This window comes from Ursus americanus, chromosome 35, assembly GCF_024610735.1.
Source record: "Ursus americanus isolate L20-20 chromosome 35, mUrsAme1.1.p, whole genome shotgun sequence".
Classification (NCBI taxonomy): Eukaryota; Metazoa; Chordata; class Mammalia; order Carnivora; family Ursidae; genus Ursus; species Ursus americanus.
In genome coordinates this window covers 13556679-13578665 of record NC_142161.1, presented here as the reverse complement: position 1 = coordinate 13578665, position 21987 = coordinate 13556679, and the positions used below count along the sequence as shown (strand labels likewise).

General features: G+C 44.4%; 1 protein-coding gene and 1 long non-coding RNA gene across 3 annotated transcripts in view; one reads left to right on the top strand and one right to left on the bottom strand.

Annotated features, from left to right (window-relative positions):
- Nucleotides 1-21987, bottom strand: part of NPAS3 (neuronal PAS domain protein 3) — an 817945-nt gene that overhangs the window by 24524 nt on the left and 771434 nt on the right. For both annotated transcript variants that reach the window (XM_087859047.1, XM_087859046.1), the window contains one exon: nt 3720-3913. In XM_087859047.1, the coding sequence (XP_087715173.1) occupies nt 3720-3913 (194 nt within the window). The remainder of the gene's footprint in view (nt 1-3719; nt 3914-21987) is intronic.
- LOC148107109 (uncharacterized) overlaps nt 1-21987 on the top strand; it is a 246574-nt gene that overhangs the window by 88514 nt on the left and 136073 nt on the right. The window lies entirely within an intron of this gene.

Here is a 21987-nt window from a genome sequence, read left to right as displayed (position 1 = left end):
CATTTCAGCAGCTCTTCTAGGCTTGTGCTCAGCTGTACGTGTGTGTAAGGCTGTGTCATTGATTGTCCAGACATCAATGTCCTCGGGCAGGAGCACAGAAAAATAGAACAGAAATTGGAAAACATGTTGGGGAATCTGCCTGATTTACACAAAGATGTCAACACGCGCATTATCCTCTTCCCTGTCCAGGTACAGATTGGTTTTGGGCGGTCCAGAATAGAATCTATCTTTTGTTTAATTTATTCTCTTTACCGTCCCTGTGCTTTTTACCATTTAGGGCTTATGATATCTCCAAATAGGAAGTGAGTCTTTAGAAATGACATGTTTCAGAAACCTATGAGACCACAGTTGGAGAGTTCCATCTGACCCCCAAGGCAGGAAAATAAAGCAAACCAAACCAAACCAGAATAATGTGGGATATAATTAAATTATACTACCCAGTGAGTGAATTTCTCGACAGCTAATATTAAATATTAAATAAGATTTTTGGCCAAACTAGAATTCTTGGTAAGCTGAGATGAAATGGGGCAATATAAAGAGTTTTCTAAACCCATGGTTTTCTGGTACAAAGCAGATTAGTTGGTGTTTTCCGAAAACCATTAGCTGCTTTCCAAGCACAGTCTACACCCCCTCTCTGCAAATGAGCGAACAAGGATGTCACGACAAGGCCTTCCTTGGTGTTTCTGAAATGTGCCAGCTCCGCTGAAAGCATCTGATGTCGGCTTTGTCCGCGGGCATCCTAGGGAATGCAGAGGAGAACGGTCTGCGGAGTCCGGGAGAGGGTTTGTGTTTCTACTTAGCAATTCCCTAATTGAACCATAGATGCTGGGGAAAAAGCCAGTCGTACTTTAGGGAAGATGTGCTTCAGTTTATGCTTTGTTGGAACGAAATCCTTCAAACCATCTGAGGCACTCCTATGTACCAGCTCCTGTTACCGCGGCGAACGTGACCAGCTCCGTGTCCAGAGACCTCTTAATATCTGTGTAGAGAGCCCCAGACCAGTCCGATGGCCTATATCAGGATCAGAATCCTGACGGCACCTTGTACGCTGAGCCTCACTTTCCTCGTTTGTAAAAACAACTTCACAGGCTGGTGAGGGGATTAATGAATGAAACGAAATAAACAGAGCGCCCTGCCTGGCGCACAAGGTATGCTTTGCCCTCACATCGAATAAGCAGTTACTGTTAACACGGGTCCTTATTAAATAACTTCTAGCATCTTCAGCTGGGAAATGATGCTATATGGTATTGGCTAATAAGGAGTTGTGGAAAAGAGTTTTTTTTTTTTTTTTAAAGGAAAGAAAAAAAGCTTAAAGTGGGTCACAGAAAATGATCTCAATTATTGGAGTGGCACCATAAGGCACTCAGGTCCATGAAGCAGAATTAATCAATCTGTGCTCACAGGAATGAAAATTAAGCGAGGGTTTTGGGATAGGACAATCACCGGGAATAGGTAAATACGACGAGGCTGTGGTTTTCGGCGGGAGTGGCGGTAGTAAATCTAAATCGAGGGAGCCCTACGTAGGTTTTCAAAGACGTAAAGCCACAGGTCCTCAGAGTTTCTGTCTGCCTCCCGGGGCTGGAGCTCCATCCCCAGCATTCTGTAGTTTTCATCAGAACGAACAGCTTCATGGGCTAGAATTGTGTTCCTTAGTGGATGCATGGATATGAGAGGCCCCCTTCAGGGGTTAGTCTGACTGCTTCCTTACCAGTTAGCCCGACTTCTGTAGAAAAAAGTGACCAGGCGTGCAGGAAAGCCCCCATGCAGTTAAATGCCTATTTTTAAAAAAAATCTGGCACATCTTGAGTCCCAGTTGTGACCTTGGACGTATCACTTACCCTTTCTCTCTACACCGAAGTTGCGTGCGGGTGCTAAGGCAGTGGCAACACCCGTCTCACAGAACTGTCGCGAAGCTCAAACGAGATGATGTATGTAATGAGCTTTGCACATTGCCGGCTGTGTGGTTCAGTGCTCGGCAGACGCTAACGATCTTTATCGTCACTTGCGAACCCTAGCTAATCATTTCAGCTGTCTTTCCTGATATTCTTTTGCCATTCCGGAATGCCTTACACATAACCAAGTACACAGTTTGCAAAAAATCGTAAGAAATGCCACAAAGCTTGAAAAAAATAGCCTTAGAGTCACGTATTAAATAAGAGGGACGGGTCCGCGGTATCGTCTACCCCACGGAGCACTAACAGCTCAGGCGGGTGTCTTTTTCTCCCGGTGAGTTCTTTCCTCTGAATCCAGTCCTGACCGGAAATGGTAGGCCCTTCTAACTCGGTCTCAGCGTCCTCGGTGCTTCCCAGGGGCCTGAACGCAGAGGCTGGCCGTCTCCCTCTCGGCCCGGCCCCGGAGAGGGCAGTTCCCCCAGCCGCTTGACCCTTCTGCGCTTTCATTTCGCCTCCAAAGGCACTACCGGGGCTCGGTGGGCACACGCTGCCTTCGTGCCCGACAGTCATCTGTGCCCAAAAGCACCCTCTCAAAACTGCCTCAGGGATTGTGCCCGTGGCACCAGCAGGTGGGATGGTATCACGGAAGCTTCCTTCCCGTGGCTGACACGTGCGCGGGTCCCCTTCCCTCTTCTCCCCGCGCCCCACAATTCTCTCTTCTTCACATCTGTCTGATGATGGGCTGGTGACTTGCGGGTGAAAGGTCTGAGGGGCACTGTCCCATTTCCTTGTCCCTTGCTTTGTGCTTAATGGAAAAAGTGAACTTTTAAACCAGAGGTTAAAAAGTCCTTTTATCAAAGCTCAGTGCTAAGGAAGGACTGTCAAGTCGTTTATATGACGAGTCTTTTTCTTTTTTTTTAATTTATAAAAGCAGAATCCTCAGGATTACAAAGTTTTATTTAATAGTTTTGCAGATTTTTCATCCTCTTCCCTCTGGGGGCCTCAAATTCTCTCTCTCTCTCTTTTTTTCCCCCTACATGTATTGTGTGGCCTGAATGTGTTCGTCCCACCACGAAATTCATATAGTGAAGCTTTTACACCCAATGTGATAGTACTGGGGGGGTGGCCTTTGGGAGGTAATTAGCTGTAGATGAGCTCATGGGGATGGAGCCCCCATGATGGGATTAGTGTGCGCATAAGAGGAGGAAGGGACCAGAGCTCTCGCTCTCCCCTATGTGAAGACCCAGCAAGAAGACCGCTATCTGCAAGCCAGGAAGTGGGCTCTTGCTAGGAACCTAATTAGCTTTTATCTTGATCTTGGACTTCCCAGTCTCCAGAAGTGTGAGAAGTAAATGTCTGTTGTTTAAGCCACCCAGTCTATGGTCATGTGTCCTAGCAGCCCGGCAAGCAGCTAAGGCAATGTGCTGAATGCCTATATGAACACTGACCATTGTGAGACTGGGCCCGTACGGTAGTCAGGAAGTGGGTCTGACTGAAGCATCGGGAGATACCTTTTATGGCATAATTTTGCCAGGAATGTCTTAGCTCTGCTGTCTCCTTGGGTTCTCGGCCAAGATGGGTCTTAATTATAGCATATGAATGCCTGGGTATCCCAATCCATTCCATTGTGGTCCCTAATGTAAATCAGGACAGCAATGTGAATTTTAAATAAAAAGCATGTTTGGTGTCAGTCCAAGCAGCCATTAAAAATAAGATCAGGATTTGTAATGAGCCACACTGGGAGAGTAAAATCCTTCAGACTGCTGCAAACACCAACCTTCACCAATGTATAACACACAATAGGAAATGAGAACAAAAACAAAGTACCTATTTTCACAGTAAATGATATTGAGGTCCATATTTACTCGAGTGACGAACATATGGCAGTCAATTCTGACTTCATTGATCGTGGGGGGAGGCAGGGCATGAGCCACAACCACAAGACCCATGATTTGGCTGGGAACGGTCCTCCCGTGAGATAGGGACACCCTCAGTCGTAGCCGGCCTGTTATGTGAATCACCTGTAATAGAACATTAAGGACGAGACACAGTCACATTTACATCTGGGACGCAACAGTATTTCTGTTGAGAAATTGCAAAATTACATCTGGAATAACCAACATTAGCTTGTATCTTCTGTAATCATAATGCCTGTCAAAGTGCCCTCAATGTCCCCAAAGCAGGGACAAAAGAGAAAGAATATCATAGGCTGAGCTTTACTCCAGGCAGCATTATTACTGTGCTATTGCTATTTTCAGGACTTTTTCTTTCTCTTCCCTTTCTCTCTCTCTTTTCTTTCTTTCTTTCTTCTTCTTCTTCTTTTTTTTTTACATTGCAAGAAAGTGTATAACCAGTTAAAATGACCAGAAAGTTGAGCAATGAGCTGCAAAAGGAAATGTTTGCATTATCTGCCCTTGTTGAGGGATGATGTCCGTCTCTCTCCGTATCTGTACTGAGTGGGATTACATGGCTATCTCCTTTCAGACCTATGGCCCAGAGCTTTCCTGGGGGGTGGGGGGTGTTAATAATGCAAAAAGGCCAAAAGACTCCAGCGAATACAAGTCTCAGTGGCAATGACACGGATGGGCCCTCCTGAGCATAGATGTTCCCTGTCAGGACTGAGCTGCCAGTACTACTGCGACTTACTGCACCGCCCTATGGGGTTGAGGGTCAGAAGACTTTGGCCTATCATTTGTTCCTCGAGCTCATTCTAAAATAGAGTCAGGAAATTTGCACCATTTTGGTCGCTTATTTTGGTTGCGTGCAGAAACAGGTGGGCGAATGCTGGGCTGTCATTTTCCGTTTCTTAGGCAAAGTACACCATAGGTAGTCCAAGCCACCCAGAACCAAAGAGAAGTGCTTCATCTTCCTCACACATTTGAAATGGTATTTTTACAGACGCCCTTTGAAAAAGTCCCCTTGCTTATAAACTTCACATAGAAGGACAGCCATAATGTCAACTTCCTTAAGTGATGTTTTGAGGAAACAAAATCATAAAAGGGTGGAAAAGCATCAAGGATTGTATGCTTTGGGATGACGGAAGTCGTGTGTGTGCTTGGGTTGGGGAAGGAGGGTGTTGGAGTTGCGCGTGTGTGTCTCGTGTGTGTGTGTGTGTGTGTGTGTGTGTACTCGAGCTGTGTTCCTAGCATCGTGCTACAGGGTGGGGGACCCGCCAAAACTAGTTGTAGATGTAATCACTGTGATTCACTGTACCAGGGAGCTTGGGTTAGTAGTTAACCAAGTTTCGGCCTTTGGTTTGCCTCTCCAAAAAGGCACCACTGAGCACCAAACCATCTTTTGAGATTGTACTCTTCCCTCTTCGCCATAAGGAATTCAAGTGGGAAGTGGGTCTCTGGCCACCCAGGACCAATAACAGTGAGCCTCTGCTCTCCTTCCCAGGGCCTTGACTGGTAATTCCTTTTTCATTTTGTTTTTTGTTTCCTTTAAGTTACTCAGTTTTCCAAAAGCAAGCCACACAGCTGTCAGTCAAGAGGCAGGATCAAAGCGTAAGGGGCTGCCCTTCAGAGTCCTGGTGTCCTAAGTAATACCTTTCTCCCCAGCTCCCCTTCACACTTGCACCCAGCGCTGCCGATCCGGAGTACCGATGAGGAGGATTAGTGAGGATAGTTCAGCAGCAGCTCTGTGACCACCCACATTTGAAGTTGACTAAAATTCATACTTAATGCACCTTTGCTTCAAGCTTTGGTCAGACGAGCGACTTTATGAATATTTGAAAATGTTCCTAGAGGCAAGGATGCTAAAACACCATCACAGACGCACATTTTTGTAAGACCTCATCAACTAATAAAGAAATGGCTAAAAGAAATGGGATTAACTTCACCGGAGGGGTGTTAACAGTCCCTGGGCCTCCTCCCAGCTAGGCTAACATAGGTGCTCATTTGTCATTATCTGTCGTGTTTTATCAGGAGCTCTCAGCTTCTTGGGAAAACAGATCTATAAATGCTCAAGAAAATATGCACTCAGAAATGATATGATAAATAAACCCTTACTTCGTATTCTATTCCAAAGCCACTTATGGGCTTCCGGCCTAGAAAACATTTTGGGACAGAGGCTACTGGGGAGAGCCGTCTGCATATCACATTTACCTGGGCCCCATCTCCAGCATTGACTGTGGCCATCGAGGTGCTGACGGGGGTCAAAAGTTGGGTCCCGTGGGGGTCCACATTTGTCATTTTCTTTTTTTTTTTATTTAAAAAAAATTTTTTTTTAAAGATTTTATTTATTTATTCGACAGAGATAGAGACAGCCAGTGAGAGAGGGAACACAAGCAGGGGGAGTGGGAGAGGAAGAAGCAGGCTCATAGCGGAGGAGCCTGATGTGGGGCTCGATCCCATAACGCCGGGATCACGCCCTGAGCCGAAGGCAGACGCTTAACCGTTGTGCCACCCAGGCGCCCCTACATTTGTCATTTTCTGATTTTGTTACCCAGCACAAGTCACTCAACCGTCTGCATCTCAATTTTCTTTTCTGTGAAATGGGGATAATAAGGAAGTGTTCTGCAGGTATGTTATGAAAATGAAAAGAGATAATGGAGGTGAACACTTTCTACCTTGTGAAGAAGTGTCCAGATTTCCTTATAATTCTGTTTGCCCTTTAAAATATCAACTGAATAGTGGATCAGGATTGATGACTAATTTAATCTTGACCAAAAGCCTAATAAATGAATTCTTAGGGGATCATAAATTGTCATGTTTGGAAGAAAATTTGGGAGGGTCTATCTTAGGTCCTTCTCCCTTTCATTTTTTTAGGTGGAAAAGAAGCTTCTGAAAAGTTCATTCCCTGCCCAGAGTCACCTAGCTCAGAAATGACAAAAAGAGCCTAGAATCCAGGTTTCTAGGTGTTGAGTTTCATTTCAAATTTGTTATGTTTATGTGCATATGCATACTGAATGAAACATCACAAGTTTATACCAGATATCAATTTACTACCTTCACTAAACTGTATGTGAGTCTTTAAAAAGATTTCAATGATAACCAGAAGCTCAGGTTATTTGAAACGTCTTCAAGAAGCAGTACAAACTAAGATGAAGGGGAAAAAACCTAATGAGGTAACTAACCAGTAAAGAAATGTCAAAGGGTGTGTTTGTCTACCTATAGGTTCCTCTGGAGGTGAGGGAGGTTGAGATTGATGAGAAGAAAGGAATATCTATTTAGTTCCATACTTAAGTTTTGGGTTGAAATTAATATATTTTTCCAAATCCATTTCATAATGCAAACATTTTTTTCCCATGTGACTGGTTATGTTTAAATTTTAGAAACATGTCTGATAGCAGGTATGTGAATACATAGATAGCTGAGTTTTTTACTTTGTAGTTGCTTTGAGGACCTGAGGTACAGAGGCCAGGGTACTGTCAGAAGAGCTGAGTTCAAGTCCCAGCCCTGGCACTATACAGACATGCAAATATGATGCTCAGAGAACTGAAATGACTTAGTGACTTTCTATGTCAGTGTAGTAGAGATTAAAAACTTGGCATAGAAGAAGTACTGTGTAAAGCTATCTTTGTTTTCTTAAAAAGGCATCTTTGTTTTTTTCATTAAAGGACATATATTGGTGCTTCAGTTTCTAAAACCTACTATGTGCAAGGGACCTTGCTAGGTGCGAGGGAGCAGACAACAGTGACTCGAATATAAACCTGTCCTCAAAGAGTTTACAGATGACACAATAGGAGGAGACATGTGTAATTACTTGTAAAATAGGACTATGGGAAGATGATACAGTGTCTGACAAAGACAGTGGTTCTCCATCCTGGTTATGTGATAGAATAACCTGTGAAGCTTTATCATCCTGTGGATTCCCAGACTCTGTCTCCTAGATATTCTAATTCCATAGGACTGGGCTGGGGTGTAGCATTCGTTTGTTCTTTAAAGCTTCAAAGGTGATACCTACTATTGGAGAATATCTGGCTAATGGGTCTGGAGTTAAACCAGTGATTCTCAACCATGCTATACATTGGAATTACCCTGGGAGTACTTAAAAGTCCCATGTCCAGGGGCACGTGGGTGGCTTAGTCAGTTAAGTGACTTACTCTTGATCTCATTTCAAGTCTTGATCTAAGGGTCATGAGTTCAAGCCCTGCATTGGGCTTCATGATGGGTGTGGAGCCTACTTAAAAAAAAAAAAAGTCTCTATGTCTAAGATGTACCCAACACCAGTAAAATATGGATCTCTGGGGGTAGGGGTCTTTCTAGGTCTTCAGGGATGCTGAAAGTATTAAGTGAAAATGTATATAAAGTGCCTACATATATGCCGGACATAGAGTGTATAAGCTCACAAATACAATTTCAGTTAAGTTCCAAGTGTGTGCCATAAGAAAGATATAGAGTAAGATCTTGGGGAGTTGGGATAGGTAGAGAATACTTTTGACAGAATGGATTAGGAAGGCTATGTGAAACTGGCCTAGAATAAATTGTTGATGTATGATAGGATTATAGAACGGTGAAAGGGGTTCTCAGGCTAGAACAAATAATATGAAAGGGAACCTATTGGGAACGCCCAGGGCTCCAGGAGCACTTCAGTTGGTGTGAGCAGGAGAAGAGACAGAGATGGGCCCAACTGGCAGGCAGAAGCAGTAGAAATTGGGACCTGGGAAGAAGAACCATGATTTTATGCCTGTTTCATAGGATGATGATGATGACGACGATAGACTGAATGGAAGAATTGCTGACAGATGGACAAAACAGATTTCTCTGTGGACATTTTGTATCTGAGCAGCTTGGAGAGGTCCTGGACAAGGTCTCCTGGGGAGAGCTGGAAAAAGGGGTTGGATACATAAGAGATGATAGTTGAAGGACTAGTTTTGGAAGGTGATTCCCCCCCCCCTCCAGTTAAAACCAAGAAGGTCGATGGAATTACCAATGGAGAAAATAGGAGAGAAGAGCAAAAGCATCCCTTCCTGCCCCCTGCTTTGAGTATTTGAAACCTAAGGCAACTTCTCTTTTTCTCTAAATCGAGGTTCTCTTGCTCTATCATGTGACTTTTATAAAAAAAAAGAAAAAGAAAAAATTTCTGAAAACTCTAAATCCCCCTTTTCTTCACCCACGATTCCATTCTGACATAAATGCCAAGCTTGCCATATTGTTACCAGTCCCAGTGGTAATATCCCAAAGAATGAGATGGCTTCTTTGTAAAGTTAAGTAGATGAATGGGAAATGATTTTAAATACAAATATATAAGCCTAAATACCAATATTACGTCAAGAACCATGAAACTATAAAAATAGCATAGTTACTGTAAAATGGATTATTATGGCATAGAAATAACATTGAATTGGAAGACGGAACATTTTATTTTAGTTCTGGTCTGGTCATTTTGGCAAGTCATCTAGTTTGTCCAGGGTAGCATTCCTCAGATAAGAAATGGAGAATAAGAATCAGGAGATGATACCTAGGGTTCCCGCTAAAAGTTCTAGAGAATTCTATGATCTACTGCTCCATAAAGTGGCCTTTACTGCGCTATAGCACTAGCCTTCCCCAAACCCCCCACTGTGCTTACAACTCCATGATGGGGGCAGGAGCTTCAGAGTCCAGTTGCAAGTTAATAAATGCAGAGTTTACTTGAAGAATTAATCAATAGGGTTTTACGGGTCCTATCTGAGCTGAAACAATGCTTTGGTTTTGGCCAATGCCAGGTAAAAATTGCCTCTGCGTTCTAAAGGTTCATCTTAGGCTGGTCTTAAATCTAATCTACAGACATTCTTCAAAAGAGATTTCTGAACTAAGAGATTCTTTGCCCCCGAGCTCAATTTTATATAAGAGCTCAATCCTCACGCTTCCTTTCATTGTTCTTGTTTTATCATAAAGAGCTCTACAAAAATGCTAAAGCCTGTATTTTTCCAAACCCCTTACACAGCACTGCCCAGACGCCAGCCCCAGCAAAGCCAAATGCACAGGGTTTCTGAGTTGCAATCCTACCATCTTTGATAAAAATGTCCAAATTAGGATTATTTGACAGTCCCATATTGAAGGAATCATGGCTTGACTTTTCTTTTTCTTCTGATACACCCAGCGGATGTGCACGACGCCGTTAAGTACATGTCCGCAGAGTTTAGGACGAGTGTGGGAGTGTTAACAAGCCACGTTTCTTGGACAAATATATATTTCTCTTCCTGCCATATGCTCTTTTCAGTCATCTGTTAGCGATAAACACTTAGATGTGCTCCACTAATATCTTCTCATTATAAACAAACCCATCACAAAGACCTCGATAAAACTGCCCCTCTGTCGATACTTAAGGAAAAAAAGTCCGTGACAGAAAAATACATCTGGAAGCTATTCTCCATTCTTTTAGGAATAAATTTCAGTACTAGTAATGTGAAACGTTTGCTTTATCAAAAGGAAATGCTAAGTATTTGCATTATTTTCCACATATAATGTAGAGTACGGAATGGGGCTGCGCAAATAGGAACAAAAAAGCTGCAGGCGTGAGAAAACTATGGATTCCCTGGGCTTAGAGAATCTTCAGAGATTTTTCCCTTGCCCTTTAAGGGAATCCGAATTTACCTTAAAAATTAAGCTTCCTTCTGGCCCTCTGGTCTTCTCTCTTTTATTCCCCTGCAGAAGTCTGGTTTAGCATACAGATCATCAAATCACTAGCGCAGGTGGGAAAGTCAGCTAATTATTTTTAAGTGATGGGGGCTCTGAGGTGGCCCCCAACCCACAGAAAGATAAGGGCTCAGCCAGGTTTTCTGAACCTAAACATCTAGCTTACAGCATAACAACTTAATCTAAACCAGTGTGAGGTAACAGCCTCATGTGAATGACTTCTTGCAAGTTCTTTGTCTGACTCCTGCCACCTCGGTCTGTCTTTGTGCCACGCCCCCAGAAAAACAAAACAAACCAAAACAAAAAACAAAACAGCAAGAAAAAAGCTTAGCTGAGACCAAGTACTTGTCCAGAGAGGTGAACTCTATGGAGAAGAGAAAAGGGCTCATAACTGAAGGAGGCCTCATTGGACCCTGTGAGGGCAGAAGAAGAGCAGAAGGCCATTTCCCTTCCTTTTCCAGGATCTCAGATTGTATTTCTAGAAACTGCTTCTACTCTAGTAGGCTTTGTCATAATTCACAATGGGACTTGAGCAACGGAGGAGAAGAAAAGGCAGAAGAGGAAAAAGATAACTTCTCAAGGCAGAGGTGAGATTTGTGGGGAGGTGAGATTCAGGGGCGGGGGGAATGAGGTGGTGGCAGGGAGCAGGTGAAAATGCAGACCTTTGTCAGGGCCCCAAGGGGGATGCAACAGGAGAGGTGGTCTTGGATTGTCCTCATCAGCTAGAGGGCCACCAGCTCAGAAACCACACAGTGGTGTGGGGCTTTCTGGGAGTTTGTCCCCAAGAACTCCTCTAAGATCACGGATTCTCAATACTGGGAACAAGACCAGCAACAACGTAGGCAGGGTCTCAGATGGGCTCCACTTAAGGGCGACTCTGGAGGGAGAGAAGAGAGGAGGTGAGACTGGGACCCTGGGAAGCATCCTGGCCGAAGTTAAGAAAGAGGAACCCTGGCTGGAGCCAGTCCTTGGATAAAAGGGCTACAGTGAGCAAGTGTTAATTCTCAGGGACTCCATTTGGTTTGAATGGTAATGAGGGGAGTGGGAGGAAGGATGTAACTGGAGCACCGCCAGTCAGATGCTTGCTGGGGCTCCTAGAAAAGACTCCGCGAAGGTGGGGTCAGGAAGTGGACAGGCTGGAAAGGTTAAGGGCATTTCTGACGACAGAAAACAGAGGAAGGGAGGAAGCTGGGGCTAACTTCTCTACTCTCATGGAGGTTCTAAGTCCTGAAGGAAACGACTCATATACAAGCGTGAGTAAGAGCATTCCTCAAGTTATAGATCAAGTCGACTCACACAAGTAACACGATTAAATGGGTCTGGTACACAAGGGAAAACATACTTCGTTCCTTAAATTAGAAAGCCCCGAACACCTAATGCTGCTATCAGGGATTCATGGTAAAAAAACAAAACCATAAAACCTCTAGGGTTAGTGGTTCTTCAATTTGAATGTGCACAAGCATGGAGAGCTTATTAATCAGGTGGATTCCCAGGCCCCACCCCCAAAACTGTGGATTCTTTAAATCTAGGGAGGGGCCTGGGAATCTGCATTCCCCAAAGCACTGGGCCATCCACCTGCAGCGCCCTCTCTATCTAAAGAGCGGGACCAATCCGGAGATGTTAATGAAGATGACCTCGAGGCTGATCACAGACTGCCTCCTAAGTGAGCAAAGAAAGACGGACATATATTTATGAGTAAATCTGGACTGCAGAAAAGACCCTGCTCTATAGAACACAACCCCTTATCTTGGTCCTTTGAAAATGGAGGACCCGTGCACGATAAGCGGGAACCCTGGGCTCTCGCAGGATCAGGCTGTGTTTTCTGTGCACAGGGCTGCGGAGGGAGCAGCCTTGGGAGCCCTGTCAAGACTCCTTTATTTGTGTAAAGGTCTGCCTTCTCTCAGTGGCCACGCCACAGTGGGCTGCACTGTTGTGCTGCAAAACCTCTTGGGGGAGGTCGAGCTCTGCCAATCCCCTCCCCCTCCCCCTCGCCCAGCCTGCCCCTGGCTTAGCTCCTGATTAATTCAGGGCAACCCTGAGAGGTTAACCCTTAATTTGATGGCTCTGGTGGGGAGCTGAGAGATTGCTGGTGATTTATCACCCTCGGTGGGGTTTTTTTTTTTTTTAATGTAGAAATATTTTCCAAGGCAACAAATAAAAAATTATTTTTAAAGCCCACATTTAAAAAACATTAGCTACAGCATTCTTTTCTTATGTGACTGTATCCTCCACACATAACAATTACTTCTCATCCATCTCTTTTAACAAACTTCAAATACATAACATAAAAATATAACTATAATTACAGCCTTAGTTTCTCAAAATGGGTCTGGACCCCATATTTGTTTCTTGCTCCCTTTGGAGAAAACAGTCTTTCTTCTACCAGAGATAAGATTTTTTATTGGGGTAGTTGAAGCTGGAGGGATTTCCTTAACAAGATTATGTAAATGTATGCCAAAGACATAAACCACATTTTCTCAGAGAGTGGAACACTTCAAATATCATTTAATAAAACAGGACCATGGGTAGAAACACCTCGATAAATTGTTAAGGGGCAAAGCAAGAAGGCTGAACCATACACATCTGATCAAATTTTGTTTGATTCAGTTACTTTATTAAAGTCTCCTGGAGAAGGACAGAGGACCATCGTACCTCTGTAGAGGGCAACTTTTTCATTCCTCTGTCACTTGCTGTGGAGGGGGGTATCAGCCCTCATGGACCCAAGAGGACCCTTGTGGCTTAGTGCCACTGTCTTGAAGACGGAGAGGCAGTTCTCAGTGTAACAATTTTATTTTCCAACGGCTTTCAAAAAAAAAAAAAAAAAAAGAAAAGACTCAGAACTAGTCCCGTGACTAATAACGAATAGAGACTGGCTCCCTGACTCCTACCTACTCCTCCCCCATCCCTGCCCCAATACTCTACCATATTATATAGTTGCTTCAGAACCCATGAACTCTTATTGGGAAAGATATAAATGAAAAGTTTTCTATTTATGATCTTTGCTTAACACTTTTGTTGAATGTGCATTTTACTTAAATGTCTTGAGTCGAACAACTAGTCTTGTTCTAAGTTAGTCTCCTTAGCCTTTGTTTCTCTTGAGTCCGCTAGCAGAATTTATACATAGACACTCGAAATTGCAACAAATGTCCAAAGACAGCTGTGCGCCATAGATTGAGTGCTTCTCTGCATGAAGACAGCAGTTCCAGGGAGCTCTTTGCCATCGTGAGAAAATGTTAAGCCAGCCTTGTTCTATGCTTTCCACCCAATTGGAAGGTCTACAGGAGAAGAAATGACTATTTTTGATAACAAAGGAAAAACCTTTAGAAAAAATAGCTCTTAGACGTAGGAGTCAGCTACCCCTCTCTTGCTCAGTTTCTGAGGAGGCAGAACCGCAGTTATCCGTGTGGATGGCTGGGCTGGCTTTTGTGGAGGGCAAGTTTGCCGTCTCAAGCGCCGATACATTTTTGCAGCAACCATTTCCCCTAACAGCTTCCCTCAAGCACACAAGTATTAATGATTGTATTTCTGATAATTAAATAATTTTATTTTTATTTTTTTATTTTTTAAAAGATTTTATTAGAGAGAGAGAGTGTGAGGCGGGGAGAAGCAGACTCCCCACGGAGCAGGGAGTCCGACGTGGGGCTCGATCCCAGGACACTGGGACCATGACCTGAGCTGAAGGCAGATGCTAAACCGATTGAGCCACCCAGGCGTCCCTGATAATTAAATAATTTTGAAGTGAATACATAGGTCATAAATATTTCTGTAGAAAATAAGAACCCTAATATTCCCCGAATACAGACATAACACTCCTGAAAGATCAAACCTAAAAATGGTCACTCCGCAGGACGCTGCAGTAGGTATGTGGGGCTCAGAAAGTAATGCAGGAACAAAGAGCACTGTCTTACGCTGGGCACTTGAGACCCAAATATGTTCGAGAAACCACACTGACTGAAGCCAAGATTCCTCAGTTTTCCTGGTACACTCAGGCTACATGTTGCTGTGTGTCTGAGAGCAAGGACCTCCTTTCTCTGCATCCATTTCCTCACGGGGAAAGTGAGTGGGCCTCCCTACGTGGCCTCTGAGACTCTTCCTTAGCGTTGTGTCTGTTAAATCTTGAAACATGCAGCCTGGATCCATCGTCCAAGCCCTAAACTTCTGTAACTGTCTGTCTCTGCTCTCTGGGTTTCTATTCCTTGGGAGGCCTGAAGCTATCAACCAGGTTCAAGTAAGTGTTCAACTCAACCTCCATGGATTTTGGGGAAGCAGATGGTATGTGTTGAGCACGGACTAGCAAAGGTCATTTTCTTAAACGTCTCTTAACCTGCTCTCCAAACGCTACAGCTAATATTTTAGAAGGCTGCCTTAATTAACCCTAAATTTCATCCTTCATGAGAGTAATTTCTAGTAATGACACGCCTCTCAAAGCTTCTCTCTTTATGTAGAGAACACATGTGTCCCTGTGCCCAAACCTCTTTGTGTTCAACATCCCAGAAAGACCGACGCTGGAGATGGGGGCCTTGCAGGCTGCCTCAAGCAACCCTCCCGTGTCTCACGTGTGGCGACGGACGCCAGTGTGGTGCCCGTCTTGCCCAAGGACACAAACCAGTTAGTGGCAGGCACAGGCAGGAAAGCGGTGTCCTCATCTCTTGCCCAGTGCCTTTTCCCCCAACGGATCGTGCGTTTCGCTGGGTGTTCTCCCTTCTGTTTTCCTCTTCTGTTTTCCCAAATGTCTTTATATCTCTCCATATAAAGGACTCGATCAAATTTAGGATTTTAACCTTCAAAAGACCCCACGGCCCTGACATGGGTTATTATCCACTCAGCATATGCGATTCAGAACACTCATGTGACTTTTGTACCTGTCACCAGCTCATTTGCTGCGTTTGGTTTATTCAGCCATGATTAGAGAGAGTCATTTACAGACACACATTTGGAAACTCTTTAACAAGCTTCTAGCAGTTTCCTTTCCGAAGCTGTTTAAGTAGATGAGGGTGTGGTGTCAGCAACGACAGCAGTTTCCTCCACACTCCTGATTCCCCTGCTATTCCTATGTCTTTATCAGGACTTCCATTTTGTAGAAAGGCTTTTAACAGAGAGAGAGAGAGAGAGAGAGAGAGGAGAAAACAAACCAAAGATGCACACTTCAGAGCCTCCAAGCCATCATTTCAGGAAGACTGACTCAAAAATTAAAATTGAAACCATCACGCTATAACCTGAAAGTTCCCTTAAAAAAAAAAAAAATCCCCCTCCCTCTTTTTATTTTAAAGAATACTTTTTGAAGTAATTGGCACAAAGACTGTTCTTGTGCAGATTGCTGCAAGTGTGCTCTTGGCAAGAACATCATAAGCACGAGGAAAACTTTCATACGCTCAGGAAGCCAAATACAAACTGACACCGGGAACTCGAGTGTGGGAACAAACAGGGGGAAAAAAAAGAGAGCATCTCGATTTAATACAAACCTACGTACAAAGGGGCCAATTTCTACGATTCATGGTTTAGCATACAATGCAGCTGTCCTCTGAGTGAATATAGAGTAGTTATACATAAGAAATTAGAATTATCAATTCGGGGGAATTTCTCAAGAGTCCTTTTGATATGTAATACCGCAACCATAATGCCTAAGAAACCAGATATCAATGCATTAAATGAGATCAGGTTGGGATCTATTTAGAGAAGGAGGGTTTCAACTTGAAGCGTTTCTTTGATTTGACCTCTGGAGCAGACCCTTTGCAGGGAAACTCAAGATGAAGAGCTCTCCCCTACCCGTAGCCTTGCTTCCCAGGTCTTTAACTGTGTTTGAATACATGTGACACAGGAAGGGGGGGTTATTTAGAAATGTTTCCTGTATGGAAGAAATGGCCAGAACCTGCAGCCTTTTGCATTCTGCAAGACGCAGAATGGGGGTGGGGGTGGGGGTGGCGTTCAGTTCTCTTTATTCCACTGAATATGAGAACATTCCTTCCTCAAGTCCTCTTCTTCTCAGCTATTTTATGGTAAGGGTTCAAGGATTTGGAGATTTTCTGCATCTTCCTCCATCCACATTTCAAATTCCTTTCTGCCTGTGACCAACACTTACTTCCCCCTGCAACCGAAGAGAGGGTCCCGTTTTCAGTCCTGCTAAGCAAGATTTCTCCTGCAACCCCCTGGAGTTCAAACGTGCTATAGTTCTTTTTTTTTTTTTTTTTTTTTGCTCAGGGAACGTTTGAAGTCCCCTTTAAAAATAATGCCTTGAGGATATTTTTCCCTAATACCATTTAAAGAAACTTGAAAGCATATGGGTCTTGAAGCGCACAGGGTTCTAATGAAGTAATCACACTGCTCACATGCAGACTTCCACCAGGAGCTTTTCACACCCAACCCAGATCAGTCTTGGGAATGGAGGAGAATTCTGCAGAAACTCCTCTCCTCCATCTGCCAGTGTCAAGGCCGAGGGAGCCACTGGACTAAAGTGGTGACTTTCAACCTTTGGAGGATGGAAGGTGGTGGGAAGGTTGTCAGGATCAGAACCGTTGGTGGCAGAGCAGATCAGTCTGGTAGCTTGTAAGGCAACTCAAGACAAATATTCCTCCGTTGTGCAGTCTCTGTTCGTAGTGCGGGAGGAGAAAATAAAGTTTCTTTATAGGGTTCTATTTGATGTAGTCCCTGGCAGCTCTACCACCACCTTAGGTGATTCTCCACACAGCCAGCGAAGACTAAATAAAACAACAACATGGGATATTAATGCCCTTTCCCTGGAACTGGGAAAGGCGTGCTGTTCTCCTGCGGTGCTGCAATGGATTCTCTAAATCCATCACAATTAAAATCGCACTTCTTCAGGCACAACCTCATTAGTGCTGAAATATCACATCTTGTGCGATTTCCTTGGGATTTTAGCAAAACAAGTAATGATTCTTTTGATTATTGGAGTGACTTGTGCTATCATGACTGCCAAGTACGTATGCGACTGTTTTAAAGAACTAGGATCAGCACTTGACTTTTTTATGCTTACTTTGGTTCAGGCAGACATAAACCCCAGAGGAGAGGCTTTAGGCAGTGTGGGCCAACTTAGCCCACTCCCCCGATAGCTCCTTTTCCAGAAGGGAGGGATAGGTGAGCCGTGGAACGGCGGGTGTGTGGATGACTCAGATTCAGGGGCAGGTCTCTTTGTCTTTGCCGGTTTCTACCTGGTCCGATGGTGCTTCCCAAACATCCAAATGCCCCCGCAGCACTTTGTGCACCTCGCCCAAACTGCATGATTTCATTCGGCAAGAATCACTGAGGTTCGTATATTGCTAGGCATTGTCCTAGGCTCTGGGATACAGTGATGAAAAGGACGGACCAAGCGGGAGTGCTGAGATCTGATGTTTCTGGCTGCTGCAAATGGCTGCTCTGGGGCCCTGAGCGGCAGCAGGAAGGCCAAGGAAAGGAGGCCTCTGCAGAGGTCCAGGTCGGGGAGGTGATGGTAGGTCAGGAAGGAACGGTGGGAAATGGTTGGGTCGTGGATACACTTCGAAGGCAGAAATGCTGGAATTTGCTAATGTATTCAATGCGGGGTCCGAGGTAAAGAATGGGCTCAAGGGACACTCCTGAGCTTTTGGCTGGAGTCTCAGGATGGAGGATGGAGCCATGTGCTACGATGGAAAGGGCTGGTGCATGGGGGATGGGTTTTGATCTTAGTTATATTAAGACTGAGAGATTGTCAACGTTCAAGTGAAGATTCAGTAGGATGTAGAAGTTTAAACACACTTCTTCAGTGCCATTTTTTTTTTTACACTTTATTTGGAGATCTTCTATTTGCTAAAATATAAATAGTTCTAGAAATTTTATACATATCTGTTATGAAACGTGCCCTTGGCAAAATGGAGAAATTAGTGAGGCACACGCTCGAATCCCTGATTTTTTTTTTTTTTTAGTCCATGTGGGAGAGGACAATGGGCTTATTTTCTGACAAAACCCATCCTGAGTAGGGACTAAAGGCAAGCATAGCAGGCCAGGTAAACACCAACAATAACCCTATGCAGTTATAAAGCCTATGCAGGTATTTTCACGGGACAAATTCTATCCTTTGTATATTCTCTTTAGACATCATTTGCAAAACATCTATCTTTTCAAGTGTGGGCAGCCATTTTCAAAATCCAGGCCAGGAGAAGAAATCCATGCCTCCCCGCCCATGTCCAGCCCCAAATGTGAGAGTCCAGAGAATGCTGTGTTCGAGAAGGTTCAATCTGAATGTTCTAAGAAGGCACACACTCTCCCTGGGCCCCGCCACTCCTCGCTCGGCCCGCTCTCTGGAAGACATCTTTGACTGAGTTTATGACCAGGAGAAAGAAAGGCAGTCTATAGAGCTTCTTCCTGACAGAGCGTTGGCACACATTTAGAGAACAGTGGCCCACTTTGCACAGGCTCCCTTTCTAAAACACTTCTGCAGAATACGGTGGGCGGCACACTTTCCCAAAGCAATGACCTTCTCCTCGTAGCCGGTGGAGGACTGCTGTTTATGTTTGATTTCCTTAATCCCTCTGAAGCAGCGAAGAAGGCTTAGGTGGTAATTTATTTATAAGAAATTATAATAAAGCTTCAGCAATTTGAATGCTGTGTAGAAAGTGGGAGGTAGACTGTACAGAGAGGCAGGGTATCCAAACTTCAAAGTGAGCATTAGGACAGTCTTTTGGTTTATCTACCCTCAGAATCAATTTTGTCATTTTTAATTGACCGATTTTCCCTTGTTTGCTTAACATTTATTAATTGATTGTTATGCTCATGCAATTAATTCAAAAGCTGGCAAGTTTAACGCAGAGAAATTAATTTTCTTTTACCAACATGCCACTTAAAATACATTTTTGGAAGCCTGGGTTACCAGGAAATTACCTTCAAATTAATCAATAAGGAAATGAGATGGTAGTGTCCCTTGACATCTGTCAATCCAAAATATGTCAGTTTCTTCCTTTTGTTTGGGCTTTTTCTGCTGAGTAAGGAAGACGAAAAACCTGGATATTAAAGTACACTGACGCTGCCTCTCGACAGGCAAAGGGAAGCAACCTCTTTGCAAAAATGTACAACGTTGACATGGATTTGATTTTTCACCGAGAGACATCTGTAGCAAAGTGGTAAATTTTATCAGAGAATGTGAAAATGAAGTTCATCGTCTTCTTCCCAGAGCGGCTCTTTTGCCATTTTTCCTTTCCTTCATTTGAACCCTTACTAGGTGCCACCCTTCTGCCAGGCCCCGTGGGGGCAAACCTGTCAGGGAGATGGATGCGTGAGCCGAGCCCTGAACGAGGCCTGCAAATGCAAAGTGCAGGGGAAGTGACGAGGGGGACTGTCCTGACGAGACAGGTGGAGAGGTGCTCCTGAGGAGGTGGCATTTGAGCGGAATTCCTACAGAGCAGTAGGATTTGACTGGCATTTAGATCGAAGACCTCTTATCAACAAAAGGACAGAGAGGCAAAACTGCTGCTTGTGTTTGGGAGCGGAGAGGAGTACCGCGAGACCCCGGGGTGGGTGGGAAATGCTGGCGTAGGTAAAGCGGGTTAGATGGCGGGACGCTATGAATGCCATACAAAGGGATTAGGACTTTATTTTATAGACATATGCGAACAACTGAAGACTTTCAGGGAAAAGAGTATAGGACCTGACCTGAGATTTCAGAAGAAAACTGTGAGGGCATTCATTCATTCATTCACTCATTCATTTATTCATTAAATAGATAAGCCTTTGACTATGACCAGGCACTGCTCTGTGCAGGCACTGGGGCCGTTACAATTACTAAGGAGCTCACAGTGCACCTGTCTGGTCCTAAGGAGGCTGTGATCAGGGCTACATAGGAAGGTCAAGCAAAGGAATGGCCAGCACCCTGTCCAGGTGAGGATACAGAACCGGTGTGGGGAAGGCTGGTGTTCAGCTAGGTACTCAGGCTTGAACCTTGGACCTCTCTTTATTTTTAGGAACGCTTCCACGTCCTCAGAGGTTAAAGTCAGAGTTAGTGAGTGCATCACCTCTCTTGGGCTCGTCTTTGATCTTCTGCCTCTAGTGCCTAGAGCCGATCATCAGGCTTGGGACTTCTTCCTTTACCCTCTCTCCCCCGACCGATGTGACAGCAGTTACGCCGATACAGACTACTGAGATCCCACATCTGGGACAATGGGTGGGCAGCTGCCTAACTGGTCTCTCTTATTTTCTCCCCACTCTAGTTGATCCTGCATTTTGCTGCCAGATTCCTCTTTCTACAGTGTCTTTACACTGACTCCCACCCCTCATTTACGTGCTCTGTAATTTGAAGCAACCACATGATGTCTCTGAGGCTCCATTGCCCGCGTGTCAAATGGGCACGCTCATCCTTGGCATCCCCATCTTAGAGAACTGCTGAAAGAACCAAATGGGGCAGTGCTTTTAAAAATACTTTGAGGGGCGCCTGGGTGGCACAACGGTTAAGCGTCTGCCTTTGGCTCAGGGCGTGATCCTGGCGTTATGGGATCAAGCCCCACATCAGGCTCCTCCGCTAGGAGCCTGCTTCTTCCTCTCCCACTCCCCCTGCTTGTGTTCCCTCTCTCGCTGGCTGTCTCTATCTCTGTCGAATAAATAAATAAAATCTTAAAAAAAAAATACTTTGAAAATATACAGTGCCTTGTCAATATAAATTATTATTATTATTGTTACTATTCAAGAAACTTGCTTGATTCTGTAATAAATTTCAGACCACGTAGCTTTCAGGAAAGTCTTGTGACAACTGAGTCCCAACCTTCACAAACCGATCTTCCATAACTGCCCTCCCTACACTCCAAATGCTTTTCACACCATCTCCTGAATCTGTCTTGCATTTACCTGCTCAGTACCTTTGCTCACACTACCTCTTAGGCCAGGAATTCCTTCCCTGTCTCCCCCCATCAGTGAAAATAATATCCATTCTTCAGGATCTATGCCAAATCTCTTCTCCTCTTCTTTGGCCGTTTGAGCCTAAAGCTGTCCTCTTCCCTCTGAATCCCCACTATTGTCTCTACACCCAAACAGCACTAGGTATGAACTACTTGGGTTTATTCTCTCTTGTCTCTGCCTCTGCTTCTCTTTCTCCTTCGAGGCACAGAATGTCTTTTCTTTCTCAGAATACCACACAGGGCGCGGACTCTGGGAGGTACTCAACTGAAGACTGACCGCTTAAACACTCTCCATTCATCCTGCTGCATGAGAGCTTACAAAGTCCTGAACTTTCTTCCTTTTGATTCTTAAAACAGCCTCTAAGGTAGATTGGGCACAGAGTAGTCTATCCATTTTATAACTAAGGAACTGGAGGCCAAGGGAGATGACGTGTGTGTTTGGCATTGTATAGTCAAACGTAGTTGTGGTGTTCCCCCAAGGTAGTGTTCTTTTTTCACAGACCGCACTCCATCTCCGCCACTCTTATTTCCTGTTTCGATCCACCTGAGCAGTCTAAAACCCTTCTCCCTTCTGCTTCAAAGAGGTTTCCATATGAAATTGCCTTTAGAACACAGGTAATGATCAGCTTCTCCCTGGGGGTGAGTTCCTGCCTGAACACAGCGGATACTTCAAGATGCAAC